General features: G+C 35.0%; 1 protein-coding gene across 1 annotated transcript in view; it reads right to left on the reverse strand.

Annotated features, from left to right (window-relative positions):
• Nucleotides 1-2929: 2929 nt before the first annotated feature.
• The window catches only part of SMC3 (structural maintenance of chromosomes 3), a 32284-nt gene continuing 17764 nt past the window's right edge, over nt 2930-17449 (reverse strand). The window contains exons 14-29 of the mRNA XM_060034085.1: nt 16109-16212; nt 15832-15931; nt 15045-15205; nt 14577-14718; nt 12448-12598; nt 10827-10979; nt 9318-9469; nt 8399-8557; nt 7651-7758; nt 7046-7154; nt 6146-6393; nt 5847-6059; nt 5334-5525; nt 5031-5208; nt 3889-3995; nt 2930-3334 (exon numbers count right to left, since the gene is read on the reverse strand). Coding sequence (XP_059890068.1) covers nt 3263-3334; nt 3889-3995; nt 5031-5208; nt 5334-5525; nt 5847-6059; nt 6146-6393; nt 7046-7154; nt 7651-7758; nt 8399-8557; nt 9318-9469; nt 10827-10979; nt 12448-12598; nt 14577-14718; nt 15045-15205; nt 15832-15931; nt 16109-16212 — 2349 coding nt within the window. The 3' untranslated portion in view covers nt 2930-3262. The remainder of the gene's footprint in view (nt 3335-3888; nt 3996-5030; nt 5209-5333; nt 5526-5846; nt 6060-6145; nt 6394-7045; nt 7155-7650; nt 7759-8398; nt 8558-9317; nt 9470-10826; nt 10980-12447; nt 12599-14576; nt 14719-15044; nt 15206-15831; nt 15932-16108; nt 16213-17449) is intronic.

Consider the following 17449-nt stretch of genomic DNA (forward strand, 5'->3'; position numbering starts at 1 on the left):
TAAACATCACCAGTGATAAAGCATGTTAATAACAGGCACTACTGATGTGATGTGATGAGGACATTTCACCTCTATAGTATTATATATTTAACTCCAGTTTAACCATGAGAAAAATAGCAGACAAGGGCAAATTGAGGGGCATTCTACAAAACATCTGAAAAGCAGTCCTCAAAACTGTCAAGGATGAAAAACAGACTAAGAAACTGTCACAGACCAGAGGAGACATGACAAGTAAAAGTAATGTAGTATCCTCTGTGGGATCTGAGAAAAAAAGGCATTAGTGGAAAAACTGGCAAAATCTGTAGTTGAAAAACTAAATGTACCCACGTTGGGGGAAAAATGTACCACGGTAACTGTTATGGGCTGAATTGTATCCCCCCTCCAAATGTACATGTTTAAGTCCCAAACCCACTACCTCCAAATATCACTGCTGTTTTGGAGATAGGACCTTTTAAAGAGGTGATCAAGTTACAATAAGGCTGGAGTGGGCCCTAATCCAATCTGACTGGTGTCCTTAGGAGGAAATCTGGACAAACGAGCTTATTTCTTTTAAACGTTATGCTTCAAAAGGTACCATTAAGAAAGTAAAAAGACAATCCAAGGGCTGGGGTATTTACAAGTCACACACCTGACAAGGATCTTTTGCATCCAGAATAAAGAACTCTAACTTCTGTTATTAGTATTCTATAATAATGCAAACTATGATTCTATAATAAAAACACAAGTAACAGAATTTAAATATGGGCAAAATATATGAATAGACATCTCACTGAAGAAAATATATAAATGACCAGTAAGCACATAAAAAGATGCTTAACATCATTAGTCATTAGGAAAATGCAAATTTAAACCACAATGAGGTACTACTTCACTTAAGAATGGCTATACTAAAAAGACAGAAAAATAAGTATTGGTGAGGATGTGGAAAAAAACATAGCCCTCATATATTACTGGTGGAAATGTAAAATGGTGCAGCCTTTGGAAAAGTCTGGCAGTTCCTCAAAATGTTAAACATACCATATGACCCAACAATTCCAATCCAGGGTAAATACCCAAGAAAAATGAAAACATATTCACACAAAAAAAACTTGTTCATAAATAGCATTATTTATAATAGCCAAAAGGTAGAAACAACCCAAATGTCCAACTAATGAATGGATAAACAAACCATGGTATACAGTTGACCCTTGAACAACATATAGGTTAGTGGTGCTGACTCCCCTTTGGGGTTGAAAATTCATGTACTGTTATCTCTGCCTCAAAAACAAAGGAATTGATAAATTGCTCACCCAAGGGCAGGAAGCTAAAACAGTTTGGATAGAATAAGGCCTCAAACCCTAGATCTTTTGATTCCTCATATTATGAACACAATCTTTATCCTCATACTTAAAGATCAATAAAATGACAATACAGGTGCTATACTGAAAAAAACCTAAGTATAAGTGAACCTGAGCAGTTCAAACCCATGTTGTTCAAGGGTCAAATTGTATATTCATACAATGGGATATTATTCAGCAATAAAAAGGAATCAAGTCCCGGTATGTGCTACAACATAAATGAACCTTGAAAACATGCTAAATAAAGGAAGTCAGTCACAAAAGGCCCCATACTGTATGATTCCATTTATATGAAATGTCCAGAACAGGCAAATCCATAGTATGAGACAAATTAGATTTGTGGTCGCCAGAGAAATGATAAGGGGAGAGGGAGATGTAGAGTGACTGCTAATGGGTACAGTGTTACTTTTGGGGTAACTGAAATGTTCTAAAATAGATTGTAGAGATAGTTGCACAATTCTGTGAATAAACTAAAAAGCACTGAATTGCACCATTTTAATGGGTGAATGTTACGGTATGAATTACCTCAATAAAGCAATTTTAAAACACAATAAGCAGCAAAGCTCTAATCTGGGAAAAGACCAATGTTTCAATAACAAGGTTTTCCAAACTACTTATCCAGAAAAACAAGGAAATTTTATAGCTCAATTTCTTGGATACTCTCCTCAACTTCTATTAAACACACTGCCGTTTTAAATTAAAAATACTTTTTAAAGGACTGTTACATTGAGTTAAAGCAGGGGTTCTAACCCTCACTGAGGGTCAGAATCACCTTGCAGAACTTTAGAATTAACAATGAACAAGACCCTATGCCTTAAAGATTTCGATTCAAGTGGTCTAGGGAAAGATTTCAGCAATGTTAAATTTTTTTTTAAATTAATTAATTTATTATTGGCTGTGTTGGGTCTTCGCTTCTGTGCGAGGGCTTTCTCTAGTTGCAGCGAGCGGGGGCCCCTTCATCGCAGTGTGCGGGCCTCTCACTGTCGCGGCCTCTCTTGTTGTGGAGCACACGCTCCAGATGCACAGGCTCAGTAGTTGTGGCTCATGGGCCTAGTTGCTCTGTGGCATGTGGGATCTTCCCAGACCACGGCTCGAACCCATGTCCCCTGCAGTGGCAGGCAGATTCTCAACCACTGCGCCACCAGGGAAGCCCAGCAATGTTACATTTTTAAAAGCTCACTTATGGATTTAAAAATGTAGCCAGGATTGGGAATCACTGCTGTAATTCAACAGAATATTAAACTGTGTTTTAAAAATCTTCTTTTAGGGGCTTCCCTGGTGGCACAGTGGTTGAGAGTCTGCCTGCCAATGCAGGGGACACGGGTTTGTGCCCCGGTCCGGGAAGATCCCACATGCCACGGAGCGGCTGGGCCCGTGAGCCATGGCCTCTGAGCCTGCGTGTCCGGAGCCTGTGCTCCGCAACAGGAGAGGCCACAACACTGAGAGGCCCGCGTACCGCAAAAAAAAAAAAAAAAAAATCTTTTAGGTGAAGGCAGACCTCTTCTTAAGCAAAACAAAAGGTAGATATTTAAGAAAAATTTGTTTCTAATCATAGAACCATAAATAAAAAGCCACATAAAACACAAAGTTAGTCATAAAACGAATTATTTAATTGAAGCTATAAAAAAGAGGCAATATAACAGATAAAATAATTAGGAAAGACTATTTAGCACATTTTAAAAGATTTAAAATAGGAGGACACTTTACAAAAGGTTGTGTGGGAAAAATTCTTAAACTATAAGTAGAAATGTAACATTACAGAGCATGTTATAAAATACAATGACAGAAATATAAAAGGGCTATGTATGCTCTAAGTCTGAAAACTATTAATAATGACCAGATATTTAGGTTTAAATTTACAGTTCCTGGGTATGAGGATCATATTACTATACACATCTTCCAAACCAATGGGAAGTATTTTCCAATTAACCATGAGTGGTATCATCTTCTACAAAGTCTTTGGCCATCTCTGCTGTGATCACATCAATATGACTAACCTGAAGAATAAATGTTAAAAACAAAATCTGTTAAATCTTAAAGAAATGTATCAGTGTTCCCCTGTATAGGGTAATATTTTAAAAATACACCCAATCACCTGAATATTTTACATAACAAGTCAAATGACTCTAAAACACTGACTGAAAAACCTTTATTTACAATGCTGTTTGTTCAATGCATGAGTTTAAAAATATTTGAACCATATTTTTGTTCAGTTTTTATTACTTTGCTATTTTAAAGAATCTTAAGGCTGAAAGCACCAGGAAGAGTTGTGTGGTCTAACCAAATATAAATGAACTTATGTAACTGTTTAAGACTGTGAATTAAATAAGCACTAAAGAGATAGATAGGAAGATAGTGTCTCTTAATGCCAATAAAAATAAAACCAATGCAATGAATGCTACAAAAAAAACTGATAACCTTCACAGGCATTTTAAGTTTTTTTCAATAACTTTCTAAATTTTCTTTCATACTTAAGTAACATAAAACAAGAATTCAACAGTATAATGGATTGAATACTACATAAACTTAAACTTAATATAAAAAAAATTACCTTATTTCTGAACTTTACACCATAGAATTTGTCAGCTGACTCAAGCAATTCAGGCCTAAAAGTAGTTGTAATAAATTGAGCATGTACAGCAAGTTCCATAATCATATCTGTAAAAAGAAATAGTAATCTAATAAAACCCTTTTTTAGTTGAAATGAAAATTTAAAAAGCAACTATCTTTTTACTCTTACCTAAAACTTAAAACTGCCTGCATGCATACATCTACAAAAAATATCAACTTGTTTCTTAAACTAGGGATAAATTTTTAACACAAATAACTTAGTTACAGAATATAAAGAAGCAACACCTTCTAACACAGCATTAGAAATAATGTCAGAGCAAAGTAAATTTTCTCACACAAAAAACCAAAAGCAACCTTTTCCTGCTACCCACACCCCCAACCTGTATACTGGATTTGTTTGCATAAACTTACTAAAGATCACATATAGATTATTTAAACACATCAACATTGTTTATGACAGGGACTATTCAAGCATTGAGAAAAAGTGTTTAAAGGAGAGACGTTTGTATAAAAGTTTAACCGGAGGAGGATTTTCAATTATTACATCTATTTCTCACAGAACTAAACTTTGCAGTCTAATACTAGGTTTTTGAAAAATTGTTCAAAGAGAAATTATTTTATTTACTAATACCCTGTCCAGGCTCCCTGGATATCTCAGGCAACAAGAAATATACTATAAAAGAGGTAAGCTATTGGGGCTTCCCTGGTGGCACAGTGGTTAAGAATATGCCTGCCAATGCAGGGGACATGGGTTTGAGCCGTGGTCTGGGAAGATCCTACATGCCACAGAGCAACTAAGCCCGCGAGCCACAACTACTGCTGCCCACGTGCCACAACTACTGAAGCCTGCGGGCCTAGAGTTCATGCTCCACAACAAACCCACCTCAATGAGAAGCCCACGTACCGCAACGAAGAGTAGCCCCCGCTTGCCACAACTAAAGAAAGCCTGAGCGCAGCAACAAAGACCCAATGCAGCCAAAAATAAATAAATAAATTTTTTAAAAAAAGAAAGTGAGGGAATTTAGTGGAGTGGGGATGAAGGGGGAAAAAAAAAGTAAAAAAAAAAGAGGTAAGCTATCATTTCTAGCAAGTTACTATGAAACTATGAAACCAAAACTGTACCTGACACAGCCTTTCTGTGCTGAGCATCCAGAGCCTGGTCAATCTCATCAAACAAGTAAAAAGGAGCTGGGTCACATTTCTGAATGGCAAAAATCAGAGCAAGAGCTACCAAGGATTTCTGTCCACCTGAAAGCTGTTGCATTTCTCTCATTTCACCTTGTTTTCCTGTAAATGACACCTAAGAAAATATTTAATGAGTTATATCTCAAAGGGGTAAAAATGTACCAATTTAGATTCGCAAAATAGTCTACAAATTCTACTATGATAACGCTCTGGGGAAAATTGAATGTAAAGGTATTTTACCCTAATTCCAACTCCAGTGAACTGGTCAACTGATGGAACACTGCTTTGTGACCCAGAGCCCCTCTCACTTTCACCACTCCCTTCTCCTTCATCCTGAGACTGACTGCCTTCCACATCTCCTTTCTTCATCACCAAAGTAGCTTTGCCACCAGGTACCAACTTTTGGAATACTTCACTGAAGTTTTTGGATACCTTAAAATAAACAGATAGATAGATAGATAGATAGGGTGTCAACTGGAATATGTATTTTTTTAAAAAAAGATAAAATTTAAAAGCAATCAAAAATAGTTTTATTTTTTTAATCTTAAGAACAAGAATAACAGATTGGATCCCCTTTAAGAGCTGTATAAAACATTCCAGTTACTATTTTGCAACCTATATACTGGATTTGTTTGTATGTTTCAGATCCAATTATCAGTGGAAAAAAAGTTTAAAAATCTTTACAAATTGAATAACAGACTGAATAATACCTGAAGACTTTAGCTTGTGTGTTTACTACAAGTAGAAACATACCTGTTTGAAAGTCAACTGAATAGCTTCATATTTTCGAAGTTCAAGTACATTCATCAGTTCCATGATTGATTTGTACCCCCTATCCAACTCTTCTTGCCGCTTTATTAACTTTTCTTTCTGCTCAGAGAAATTTACAAACTGATCTAAAGCTTTTTTGTTAACATGGCTGTACTTCTTCAATTCTGTGTTGCACTGTTCAAGTTTTCGAAACAACTATAAAGAGGAAAAAAATGTGTAAATAAATCCACATACAGGGAAATTTGCAATGAGATTTCAAATTTAAAACCAATTAGATTTACCTGTTTGAGGCTCAGTGTTTGGTATTTTTCAAATGCTTCCTGGGGAAGTGATCCAAGTTCTCGAATTTTCTTCATACACTCTTCTTTCTTCTTCAGTAGCATGCCTTGTCGATTTGTCATCTTTTCTAGTTCTTTAGTGTCATGATTTATAGCATCCATGTGTTCTTTTTCCATATTTTTCCAGCGCTCCATACTTTTCTGCAACTCCTTAATTCCAGCTTCTGTTTTATCAATGGAATTGTCCAAATCTAAAATGGGGGGAAAACCAAATTAGGCCATAACACCTATTTTATTATTTTTTTGACCAAGCTGCGTGGCTTGAGGAATCTTAGTTCCATGACCAGGGATTGAACCCAGGCCCTCAGCAGTGAAAGCATAGAGTCCTAACCACTGGACCGCCAGGGATTTCCCCAAAACACCTGTTTTAAAGCCAGAGTGTTAGGTGACTAAAGATTTTCAAGGTCAAATCTATCAAAATAAATAGGTTTAAATTTTACTGTGAAAACTTATGAAAAACTTCAGAACAAAACTGGGAGTGTACATGAGTCAAGGTATACAGTTTACATTTAATGTTTATAAAAACCTAAAATAGTTTTCTTCTCAGCAACTAGTGATAAGAAACTTGATTCAGCTATTTCGTACTTTTGTCAATGAAACTAGTAATATTATGGTCTCTCATAAAATTGTCACAAACATTTCAACAAAACAAAGGTTACTATTTATAATCAACATCCTAAACTCTGTTCACTATAAACTTTTTATGATGATGGAAAACACATAAAACTATTGGTACATGCTTTTGCCTATTTGGATATTTCATTTTGTAGTAAACAATCCTATAAAACCAATAAGCTAAATTTAACTAAATACCAAAAATATTTTTACTAAATAAAAATTCACCTTCTGATCGTGCCATGGTATCTTTTACTCTTTTATTGATGGCTTCAAGTTCTGAGGTTGTAGCAGTGAGAACAGTACCCCCTTCTGTCTCTCTCAGTTCATTGAGTTCCTACAACACAAAAGGAACTTAAGAGCATTAAACCACAAAAATATGAATTTTGTTAGTTTCAAAATGTTATAACTGCCGTTTATATAGCTGTTAATATGTCTGAATAAACACTTAAGAAAACCGAAAAACATATTTAAAAGAATTGTAAATACTTAATGTATCCATTAAAGGGGAAAAAATTACCAGAAAACTTCTTAGCATCTACTGATGAGAAAATATTCATAACTAATATTTACTACCTAGAATGTGCCAGATAATCATACAAAACGGGTACTACTGCTATGCTTATTTTACACAAGAGGAAACTGGAGCTTAGAAATATTAAATGACTTGCCCAGTACTGTACACTAGGTGGCAGTGCTAGAACTCCAAGCCAGGGCAGGTGGTCAGACTGCTAGGCTTTCTGTCCCCAGAGCCCATACTCTAAATCAGAGTCTCTCATATAAGCATTATCAAAAGGTTATGCTTGTCAAGGAACCCTAGAAAAAGAACATACCTGTTCTACTTGGTCCAAGCGCTTTCTTAAATTCTCGTTGAGGTAAGTCTCTACTCGAGTAATAATACCTTCTAACTTAATTCTTTCATTTAGCAACTGTCTGTTTTCCTAGAAGAAAAAACAAAATTCTTTGTCTACACAGCCATGCACATTTCACATACAGGAATGCTATCAATCTGTTGTTTTCTCCATTATTTTTGTTCAAATGAGCTGAAATAATTTTACACCTTTCCAAAAGGCCCTATATTTAAAAAAAAAAAAAAAGCCCTATATTTTCTTCATTTTCCCTCTTATCTATTCAGAATGCTGTTTCTGTGCCTGGTTCTTTTTATAAGGCATGCTACCAAAAATATTTTTCTTTTCCTGCTTTTCGTGTTTTGAACTTAGTATTAATTGCTTACATCTCTGTATTTAAAAATCAAATGTTGTTAAAATGTTTAATCAAGACAATATTATTAAATATGTAAAGGTGGTCAGGTCAATAAATACAGCAAAGCTCACAAGCTCCATCTTACCAATGACAAATGGGCATTAAGTAAGATGAAAGAAAACAAAGATTTCTTACACAATCCTAACATATGGTTTGGAAAAACTTATTAAAACCTCATTTACTTTAATGGATATTAGAAGTCTAATAAGTCTTATATTTTCTCAATAATCTCTTTCACATTCCTTTATTAGCCAGAAAGACACTTTTCACAACAGCCAATTGTCAACAAAAAATTTTTTTCTTGTCAACTCTACTTGCCTGCTGAAGTTGACGAATTTCATCATTCAGTGCATCTACTCTCTTCTGATCTTCCAGACTAAGTTGAGAAAGCAAATCAGTTCCAAGTTCTGCTTTCAGCGATTCTCTGGTGGACTCCATAGCATGCAAACTTGCCTCCAAACTTTGTAAGCTACGTTGCTATATGACAGATTATCCATTTATTAATAAACGTACTAGTCAGTGTATCACTTACAATAGTGAAAAATTGGCAACTATCTAAATTTGATATTAAAGTGAGCTAAGTAATCATATTAACTCAATTAAATATTAGATATCCATTATATTTGATAATTAGAACTATGTAGCAACAAGAAAAATATTTATGATGCAGTATTTGCAGGATGTGTGTAACACATCATATTCCATGGTCAAACTATAAAAAAAAGTTGCTAGAATGTTAGGGTGGTATAATTGTGGGTGTATATATATATATTCTAAACTTTGTTGTTTTAGTACTATTGATGTACAAAATTAATAGTTTTTTGTCAAAACTGCTTCATGTTTATGACACCAATGTGTATTATCATTTGTAATAGCAGTAATAGTTTACTTTCTACTCATTTTAGCACAATCTGGACAGAATGCAATCAAATAAATCCATAAATAGTACTTTATAGACAAAAATGGATACTGGCTGACTACTATCAGGCAGTGCTATTATGCCGCAGCTCAAAATGCCTATTTGTTTAATGAAGTTGGAAAGTCTGAATGAGGCCTACAAAAGGAGACTCTGGGTACTCATGGGTAAAAGTGTGATAAAGATACATGTAGATTCCCAAAAGTATGGGCCTAAATGAAAATGGAACAGAATGTATATGTTATATAACATATAATATATGGTCCACCCCAAATCTTTATAATTAAAACAAATCTATTAAAAAAAGCATACTTAACGAACCTTGGGCATAAAGGTTTTCTCTGACTGCTGCCTCTTCTCTTTTAACATCTTCATTTCTGATAATATGCTATCTCGAGATGCTTTAAATTTCCTTTGCTGAGTCTCTATCTGCTGCATTTGGTTCATCAGCTGATCAATTTCATTATTAATCCATATACAAGGCTAAGGAAAATTCTCTTTGGTGCCTGTTAACAAAACATTGTGTATCCCCCTTCCTTTTCTTTACCCGTAAATAAAGCTATTTCCACAAATTTATGGACCATAACAACGCTGAATTAAATACTACACTGTGTTCAGTCATAAAAGAAGCTTAAAACATTTCACCCCACTTCTCTCTCAAAATAACACACATACTGTTTTACTAATTGCTATACAAAAAAATAAATAATAAATACAATCCTGGGAAGCCCTAAAGGAAGCTAAATGAAATATAATACATATATATTTTTTCATTCAACAAATATTTACTATATAATTTATTATGCTTATAGCACTACATAAGGGAGTCAGATATGAAGAGGAGGCCTTGCCCGATGTAGAAGAATAACTCCATCTAGCTGGATTATCAAATACAGGAAAGTAGTTGGTGCCTACTGTAAACCTCTTTTTTATTAGTATTTCCCCATGCTTCGTGCTCACATCTTGCCAAATTTGGGCAGTTCTCAAAAGTATACTATGCAGACCCCTGCAAAGTTAAAACTAAGATGTTTGTTTACCTTTTTCTTTGTGCTTTTGCTTGCAACTGATGACAGAAAAGCTATAAACTCACATTTTAAAAAATGCCAGTTCCAATAAAGAATATCCTAATGAAGCAGTAAAAATAATTATTTTTGCTGCTTGAGTATCTGTACTTAATACTGTGTGACATAATGCAAAGTACACATAAAGCACTTCTACCTTATACCATGGTTGTTTTAAGAAGATGCACGTGCACAAGTGTCTCACAGTTGTGAATCGAACTAGTCACTCTTCACAGAACACCATTTTTATTTGAAAGAACTAAGAGAACTACGGTTACTAAGACTTGCATTTTGATGGCCATTTCCTCCACTAATACTAAATCTGAGCCTCAAGATAATAACCTCTAATGGACATTTTTCAACCTTTATATATTTAACTTCTATGTAGTATGTGGCATTCCTGATACTGTCCACCATTCTTCCACTGAAATACTATCCTGGTTTTCCTCCTATAAAACTGTCTGACAAATACTCCTCAGTTCCCTCCATAATCTTAAATTTTTGTATTCCTCAGGTTCTTTTCTCTCAGAAGTAGATTTATTGCTACTAGCTATTTAACAGCTAAGCAAAGGATGTTAAAATAGTTTTTAGTTTTCCCTGTCTTCAGAATTTAAAGACTTACTACATAAGCTCCTGTGCTTAAATAAAAGTCAAACACATGGGATACTTTTCCCCATGGCATATGAGAAAATACATCTAACATGCAAAAGATTCTATATTCCCAACCAAAACAGTTATTTCTCTACAGCAACACAAGACAAAAAGATATTTTCAATATTTCTGCGCAGATTTTCATTGAGCTTTGCTTCAAGCTCACCTAGTTCTTCTTCTGCTTTTCTAACATCTTTTTGTAATTCAAGTCTAGACTTCCTTGTATCATAATAGCCTCCAGTTAAAGCACCCCGATGACTAACTTGGTCACCTATAAACAAAACGTAAGAAAATTAGTAATTCTGTATAACAACTTCTTTATTCAATAATAAATTGATTAATAATCAAATGACTAATCTAAAGGCTTTACCTATTTAATAAGAATGTAAAAGTTAAGAGTTTAAGTCACTCTGGAAAAAATTCTGCTTTACAATATTAACATTTGCATTTAAAAAAATATACCTTCTAGGTGAACCTGAACATCCGCCAGAAAGGAAAGAAGTGTTAAAGACTAATAGGAACATGTTAACAGGACACAGAACCTAGCTTGAAATTCCCACTAGCCACAAATGGGAAAATCTGAAAATCAAAAATGATGATGGCAATGTGATAATACACTGAATTAAAAGAAGTCCATAAATCGTAGCAATACATAAAAAAGAAAAAAGGATGGGGCTCTTTACAGAAGAGTGACAGCTAATAAATATAGAAGCAATCACAGAATTTTAGAACCACCATTTAGAAACCCCCAATGTATTAACTTGAGTCAAGCAAGGGTCACCAAAGCATGCTAAACCACTGGTGAAGAAGTTTGGGGGAACCTGATATTCATGTATTCTTAAAGGATAATCCCACATATCACTTATTAATTACAAAGGGGATAAGGCATCTTTACAACCAAGATTTGTTAGTGGTCAAACCTGGCATCAGTAACAGTGGGACACATTGTGTAGTGCAATAAGAAGTACACATCACTCATGCCAAGAATGCTTAACCTAAACCTAATGAAAAGAAAGCAGTAAGATAATCCAGAACAAAAGACTTTCTTTGAGAAAGTGAGTTTCTTGGGGTGGGAGGAAAACGGGAGACCTGTCCTATACTGAAACTGAAAGAATCTAAAGAAAAGGCATTGAATGCATCCTTGATTGGATCCTGGATAGAAAAATATTTTTGGACAACTAAGAAAATTTGAGGACTCCCTTGAGGTGCAGTTGTTAAGAATCTGCCTGCCAATGCAGGGGACATGGCTTTGAGCCCTGGTCCAGGAAGATCCCACATGCCACGGAGCAACTAAGCCCGCAAGCCACAACTACTGAAGCCTGTGGGCCTAGAGCCTGTGCTCCACAACACGAGAAGCCACCACAATGAGAAACACGTGCACTGCAACGCAGAGTAGCCCCCGCTCACAGCAACTACAGAAAGTCCGTGCGCAGCAACGAAGACCCAAATGAGGCCAAAAATAGATGCATAAAATATAACATTTTGAGAACAGGTCCGGAGGCTTCACCAAAGAACCAAAGGAAGTCCATGGTGCAAAAAAGGTTAAGAACCTCTACTATACATTAAATGATTATACTTAAGAGACATCAACTAAATATAAAGAGGTTGACCCTTTTTACATTCTGACTTGAATAAACCAAATATTTTAAAAATGAGAAATAACTGGACATGAATTTTCAAACACTCTTAAAACTAAAATGGAATTTATTTGTTCAAAGCTAAGAATTATTATTACAAACCTTCCAGGGTAATGCAGTCCATAGTGAAAGCACGGGCCAACTGGGTTGAAACTTCCATACTACGACAAATAAGTGTTTTTCCAAACACATGTTTGAAAGCTTTGTCAAATCTGGGATTGTACCTCAATTTACTTATCATAGGAATAGCATCCTAAAAATGAATATTTTACAAGCAAGCAAAGAGATCAAAACACAGTTAATTAAAATGTGTTAGCAGAATCATGAATTACATCTTCCTGAAATACAAACAAAATACCTTTATATTTCAAAACTGTTGGTTTTTATACTGAAAAAGTTAGAAAAATCATTCTACTGAAATATACTGGAAATTGTGCTCATGTAAATCATCCAGGTTTTCAGTACTAGAGCACAGTGATAAAGAGCTTAGTGGCTCTGGAGCCAGACTGCTCAAGCTCAAATCCCAGTTCTGCTGTTCAGATGTGTGCTCTGGACAAGTTGCTTAACTTCTCTATGTATCAGTCACTTCATCTATAAAACTGCAATAACAACAGTACCTTCCTGACAAAGTTGTTAAGTCTAGCAAGTTATATATGTGAAACACTTAGGATAGCCTCTGTCACATAGAAGGGCCAAATGTAAACTAGTAGTATTTCCTCAAAATATTTTCATTTTATTTTATCTCTCTCTATCTACAGATATATAACCTAAGTTAGATATTCAGAAAAAAAATTTTTCAGATAAAATTTATTTTCCCTTTTTTCTCTCGACTGGCAACAGAATTTTTAAATTAAGAAATACGGGCTTCCCTGGTGGCGCAGTGGTTGAGAGTCCGCCTGCCGATGCAGGGGACACGGGTTCATGCCCTGGTCTGGGAAGATCCCACATGCCGCGGAGCGGCTAGGCCCGTGAGCCATGGCCGCTGAGCCTGCGCATCCGGAGCCTATGCTCCACAACGGGAGAGGCCACAGCAGTGAGAGGCCCGCATACCGCAAAAAAAAAGAAAAAAATACATCCTACATACAGAAAAATGCAATAATATGTTAAGCTTAAATTAATAATTATGAAGCAAACACCAATATAACCACCATGCAGGACATGAAACAAAACACTACTGACACCCAGAAGCCATGAGTGTAACCCTTTCCTAATCATAGTGGTTACCTTCAATGGTTACCTGCTGGGGATGACACTATTAAAAGTTCATTCGGGTTTTTCCATAACCTGTTAGGAAAAACCCGAACGAACTTCTTGTCCAACCCAATATAACTTTTGTGGTCACTACTTCCTTGCACTTCTAGTTATATCATCTAAGCTTATTTTGTTCAGGTAGTGTAAAGGGAACCATGCTTACATGCATTCTTTTGTGTCTTGCTTCATTCACACATCACATTTATGACTCAATTTCTCCTCCCCAAAACTTCACAGATAATTCGTAAATTTAAAAGAAGAAAAAGCTAACCACTAAAATGGCTTATAAGATTCTCACTGTTCCTCTTAAATTGTAGATCATTCTCATAGGGTTTTAGCTTTAACCTTAAAAAATAGTGAAGTAGTTGCTACTACCATCAATACTCTGAAGCCAAACACCTCAAAGCAATTACATTTTTTTCAAGAATGATGTCTAGGGAACATTTTTAATCTGTTTAAAAATATACCAGCTAATAACAAAAGCAACAGTATGCTTTCAGAGTCTGTCATCTTGCTAGGTATTTTTACTCTAATTTATAAGCCATTTAAAAAAAGTACATTCAGAAAACTTTAAAATATTTACTTTAAATGATAGTTCCTCAGGGAATTCTTCTCCAGCTACTTCATCTTAATTTTGTCTCCCTGAGATACACTCTCAAAGTATCCTGTGCTTATGTATGGTTTGGCCAAAAAGTTCGTTGGGGTTCTTCCGTAACATCTTCAGGAAAAACCCAAATGAACTTTTTGGCCAACCCAATATTTTAACACTTTGCACATTTTGCAATGGTTTGTTTTATGTCTTGGCTGTGACCTCTGTCTCCCTTCCTTTCCTCATCCAGCACTATGCTCTTCGGTAAGACAGGAATGTTTATCTCACAGATCACGTGAATCCCAATGTACAGTGCCTGTGCACTAGGATGTGCTAAACACAAGAAAAAACGTATTGAAAGGAAGATAGACCTTAACACACATCAACTCACATTGGTTTCAGGATAGGCAGTATCCCTTACATCTAATTTGTTAAGAGGCAGAAAAGTAACCTCTCCAGGTAGGTTCATTTTATTAAACTCCATCAAAATCTTCGTGCTGACTTCATCTGAATCAACAATGTGATAAAACAACCTACATGTAAAGAGAACAGATACATCTGAAGTGCTATAAACATTTAAGCAAACAATTCACTTTTTTTCTATGCAATCCAATTTGTATGGGGAGGGCTACTTAGAAAATTTCAACGGAGGGAGAGGAAGTACAAAAAAGGGAAATTTCTAGCTTCTACAATTAGGAACAAACACTTAGCATCTACATCTTTAATTAGAAAATTAAGTAACTGAGGATAGACGACAATGGGAGACATATTGTATTAAAACTACAAAAAGTTGTTTCTTAGGTTACTCTTATTCCCTCTTTCCTTTAAAAACTCAAAATATCAAGCAAAAACATCTCACCTATTTCCAGCAGTGACTTCCACGCATGTGTAAAAAGCAGGCTCACATTCAAAGTTATTCATCACAATACCATGATAGCCATTTTGAACATGCTGGTTTATTCCCTTTCGACGAAAGTGGTCTAGCACTTTGTTTATACTATCTATTCCATTTAAAATGGCCTGTTTAGAAGTGAAAAATATTAAAATAGTGCCAATGGCACTCCTGCTGGTAAGAAATGAACCCATTACTCTAAACATTAAAAAATATACCAAATTGGGAGAATGGGATTGACATATACACACTATTATATATAAAATAGGTAACTAATAAGGACATACTGTATAGCACAGGGAACTCTACTCAATACTCTGTAATGGCCTATAGGTGAAAAGAATCTAAAAAAAGACTGGATATATGTATATATATAACTGACTCACTGTGCTGTACACCTGAAACTAACACAACATTGTAAATCAACTATACTCCAATAAAAATTAAAAAAAATAAAAAAATAAAAAAAATACCAGAGATTAAACACTCTCTCCAAAAACAGGTCACTCCCTTGAAATATGCCAACTACGTGCAATACTTTATATCATGGATTCTGTTCTATGACATCAACATTAAAAATGGACTCGCCATCTAAAAATCAAAAGTGCTCTCTTTAATAGCATGGGTGCTTAAATGATACCCATTCTTTCGTATTTATAAGACAAGTAATTTGCCCTCTACTCTTGAAAGCTAATAAATTCTTGCGCAATAATAACTGACAATGCAAACTGAGGTAATGAAAGAACCTGCCCACCTTTCCTGTTGCAGCTCTAAGAAGTTGCTGTTTCTTTTCAAGATCTTCTCTTTTAGCAGCAAGTGCTTGCTGTTCTGCATTCTCCTCTCTCCACAAGTAACTAATCAATAAAAATTAGACTGTCTTTAATTCTAAAAATATTAATATTCTAATAGTATACAAATTTGAATAAATACTGAAATTAAACTTCAATAGTTACTTTATAACTTAAAGACTGTTTAACAGCCAGTAATCACATTACTCAAAAATATTAAGACATATTTTAGGCTATACTAACTTTCTTTCACTTTGTAATTCATCTTTCTTATTTTTTACTTCATAGTATTTTCTGTCCAGTTCTTCAACTCGAGCTTTGACTTCATTAAGATCCTGATCCAGTTTCTATGGAAATAAAAATAATTCAAATTTAAAATCCAATTCCATACAAACAAATCCATAGTGACAGAAAGCAGATCAGTTGTTACCAGCGGATGGAAGGGGAGGACAGGAAAGGAGGGAGGGAGGAATTACCAAGGGGTATGGGAAACATTTTGGGGTGATGAACAGGCTTGTTATATTAATTGTGGTGATGGTTTAACAGGCATACACATATATCAAAACAATTAATTTGTTCATTAATGTCCTTACTACTTCTATAATACACACCCTAGAATTTTAAAAGAAAAAATACATTAATAAATTCTCAAAACACTGCAGTGCATACTTTTCATACTTCCCCCTCTAAACACACACTAGAACATAAGAGATGTAGGAACAGACTAAGAAGCGAAAAGGCTGTTTTGTACAATTAATTAGCACTGTAAAATCATCTCTACCCATTATAAAGCACAGAGTTCACCCTCACAAGTGGTCATTTTGATACACGTAAGTGTGGCTGAAATACTGAAAAATAACTTCAAGCTTGAGAAAGAATGAATAAAACCTCTCACTGGAAAATCTTGGTTTATCACTAAACTTTTTCAAAAGGGCATCTGTTGAGGTCGATATTTCCATGAACTCAAGACAAAATGCCTTTTCTTTATTTCAAGACAGAACTGTAGCTATTGCAGCTGAAACTATACTAACAAATTCGCAAATAACTGACTACCTCAATCAACCTGTGTTTTCCATCCCCTCCGTAAAATATCCTGAACAAAGCCCAAAGTACACTGGACTCTCAAGGCCAGTAGGCTGTCTATTATTCCTGGTCACTTTTCCTACCAGTTGAGCTGTTTATGGTTACAGAGTCAGTTCTGTTTGCTTCCTACTATGTTTTTGTTTTGGGGTAACTGATTACATTAAATATTAGATAAACTGATGATATGAGTACAAGGAAGAGTTGTTTCTTTAAAAAAATTGATTTAGTTTTGGACAAACTCAAAGGTGAGTCACTAAAAATTGGATTAAATGGGCAAATCAACTCTAAAAGACTAGGGAAAATAATTATTTAATATATAATACATAAGTTAATAGATACTGTGCACTTTATATCAGTAATTCAAAATGTCAAGTCGCAAAGTCAAAAAGACTGAGGAACTGATCCAGATTAAAGGAGATAACAGAAACATGACAACTAAATGCGATATATGATCTTATACTGAAACCCGAATTCTGTTCTCATCCAACTTCAAGGAGAACT

The sequence above is a fragment of the Delphinus delphis genome, chromosome 16, assembly GCF_949987515.2.
Source record: "Delphinus delphis chromosome 16, mDelDel1.2, whole genome shotgun sequence".
In the NCBI taxonomy this organism is placed as follows: Eukaryota; Metazoa; Chordata; class Mammalia; order Artiodactyla; family Delphinidae; genus Delphinus; species Delphinus delphis.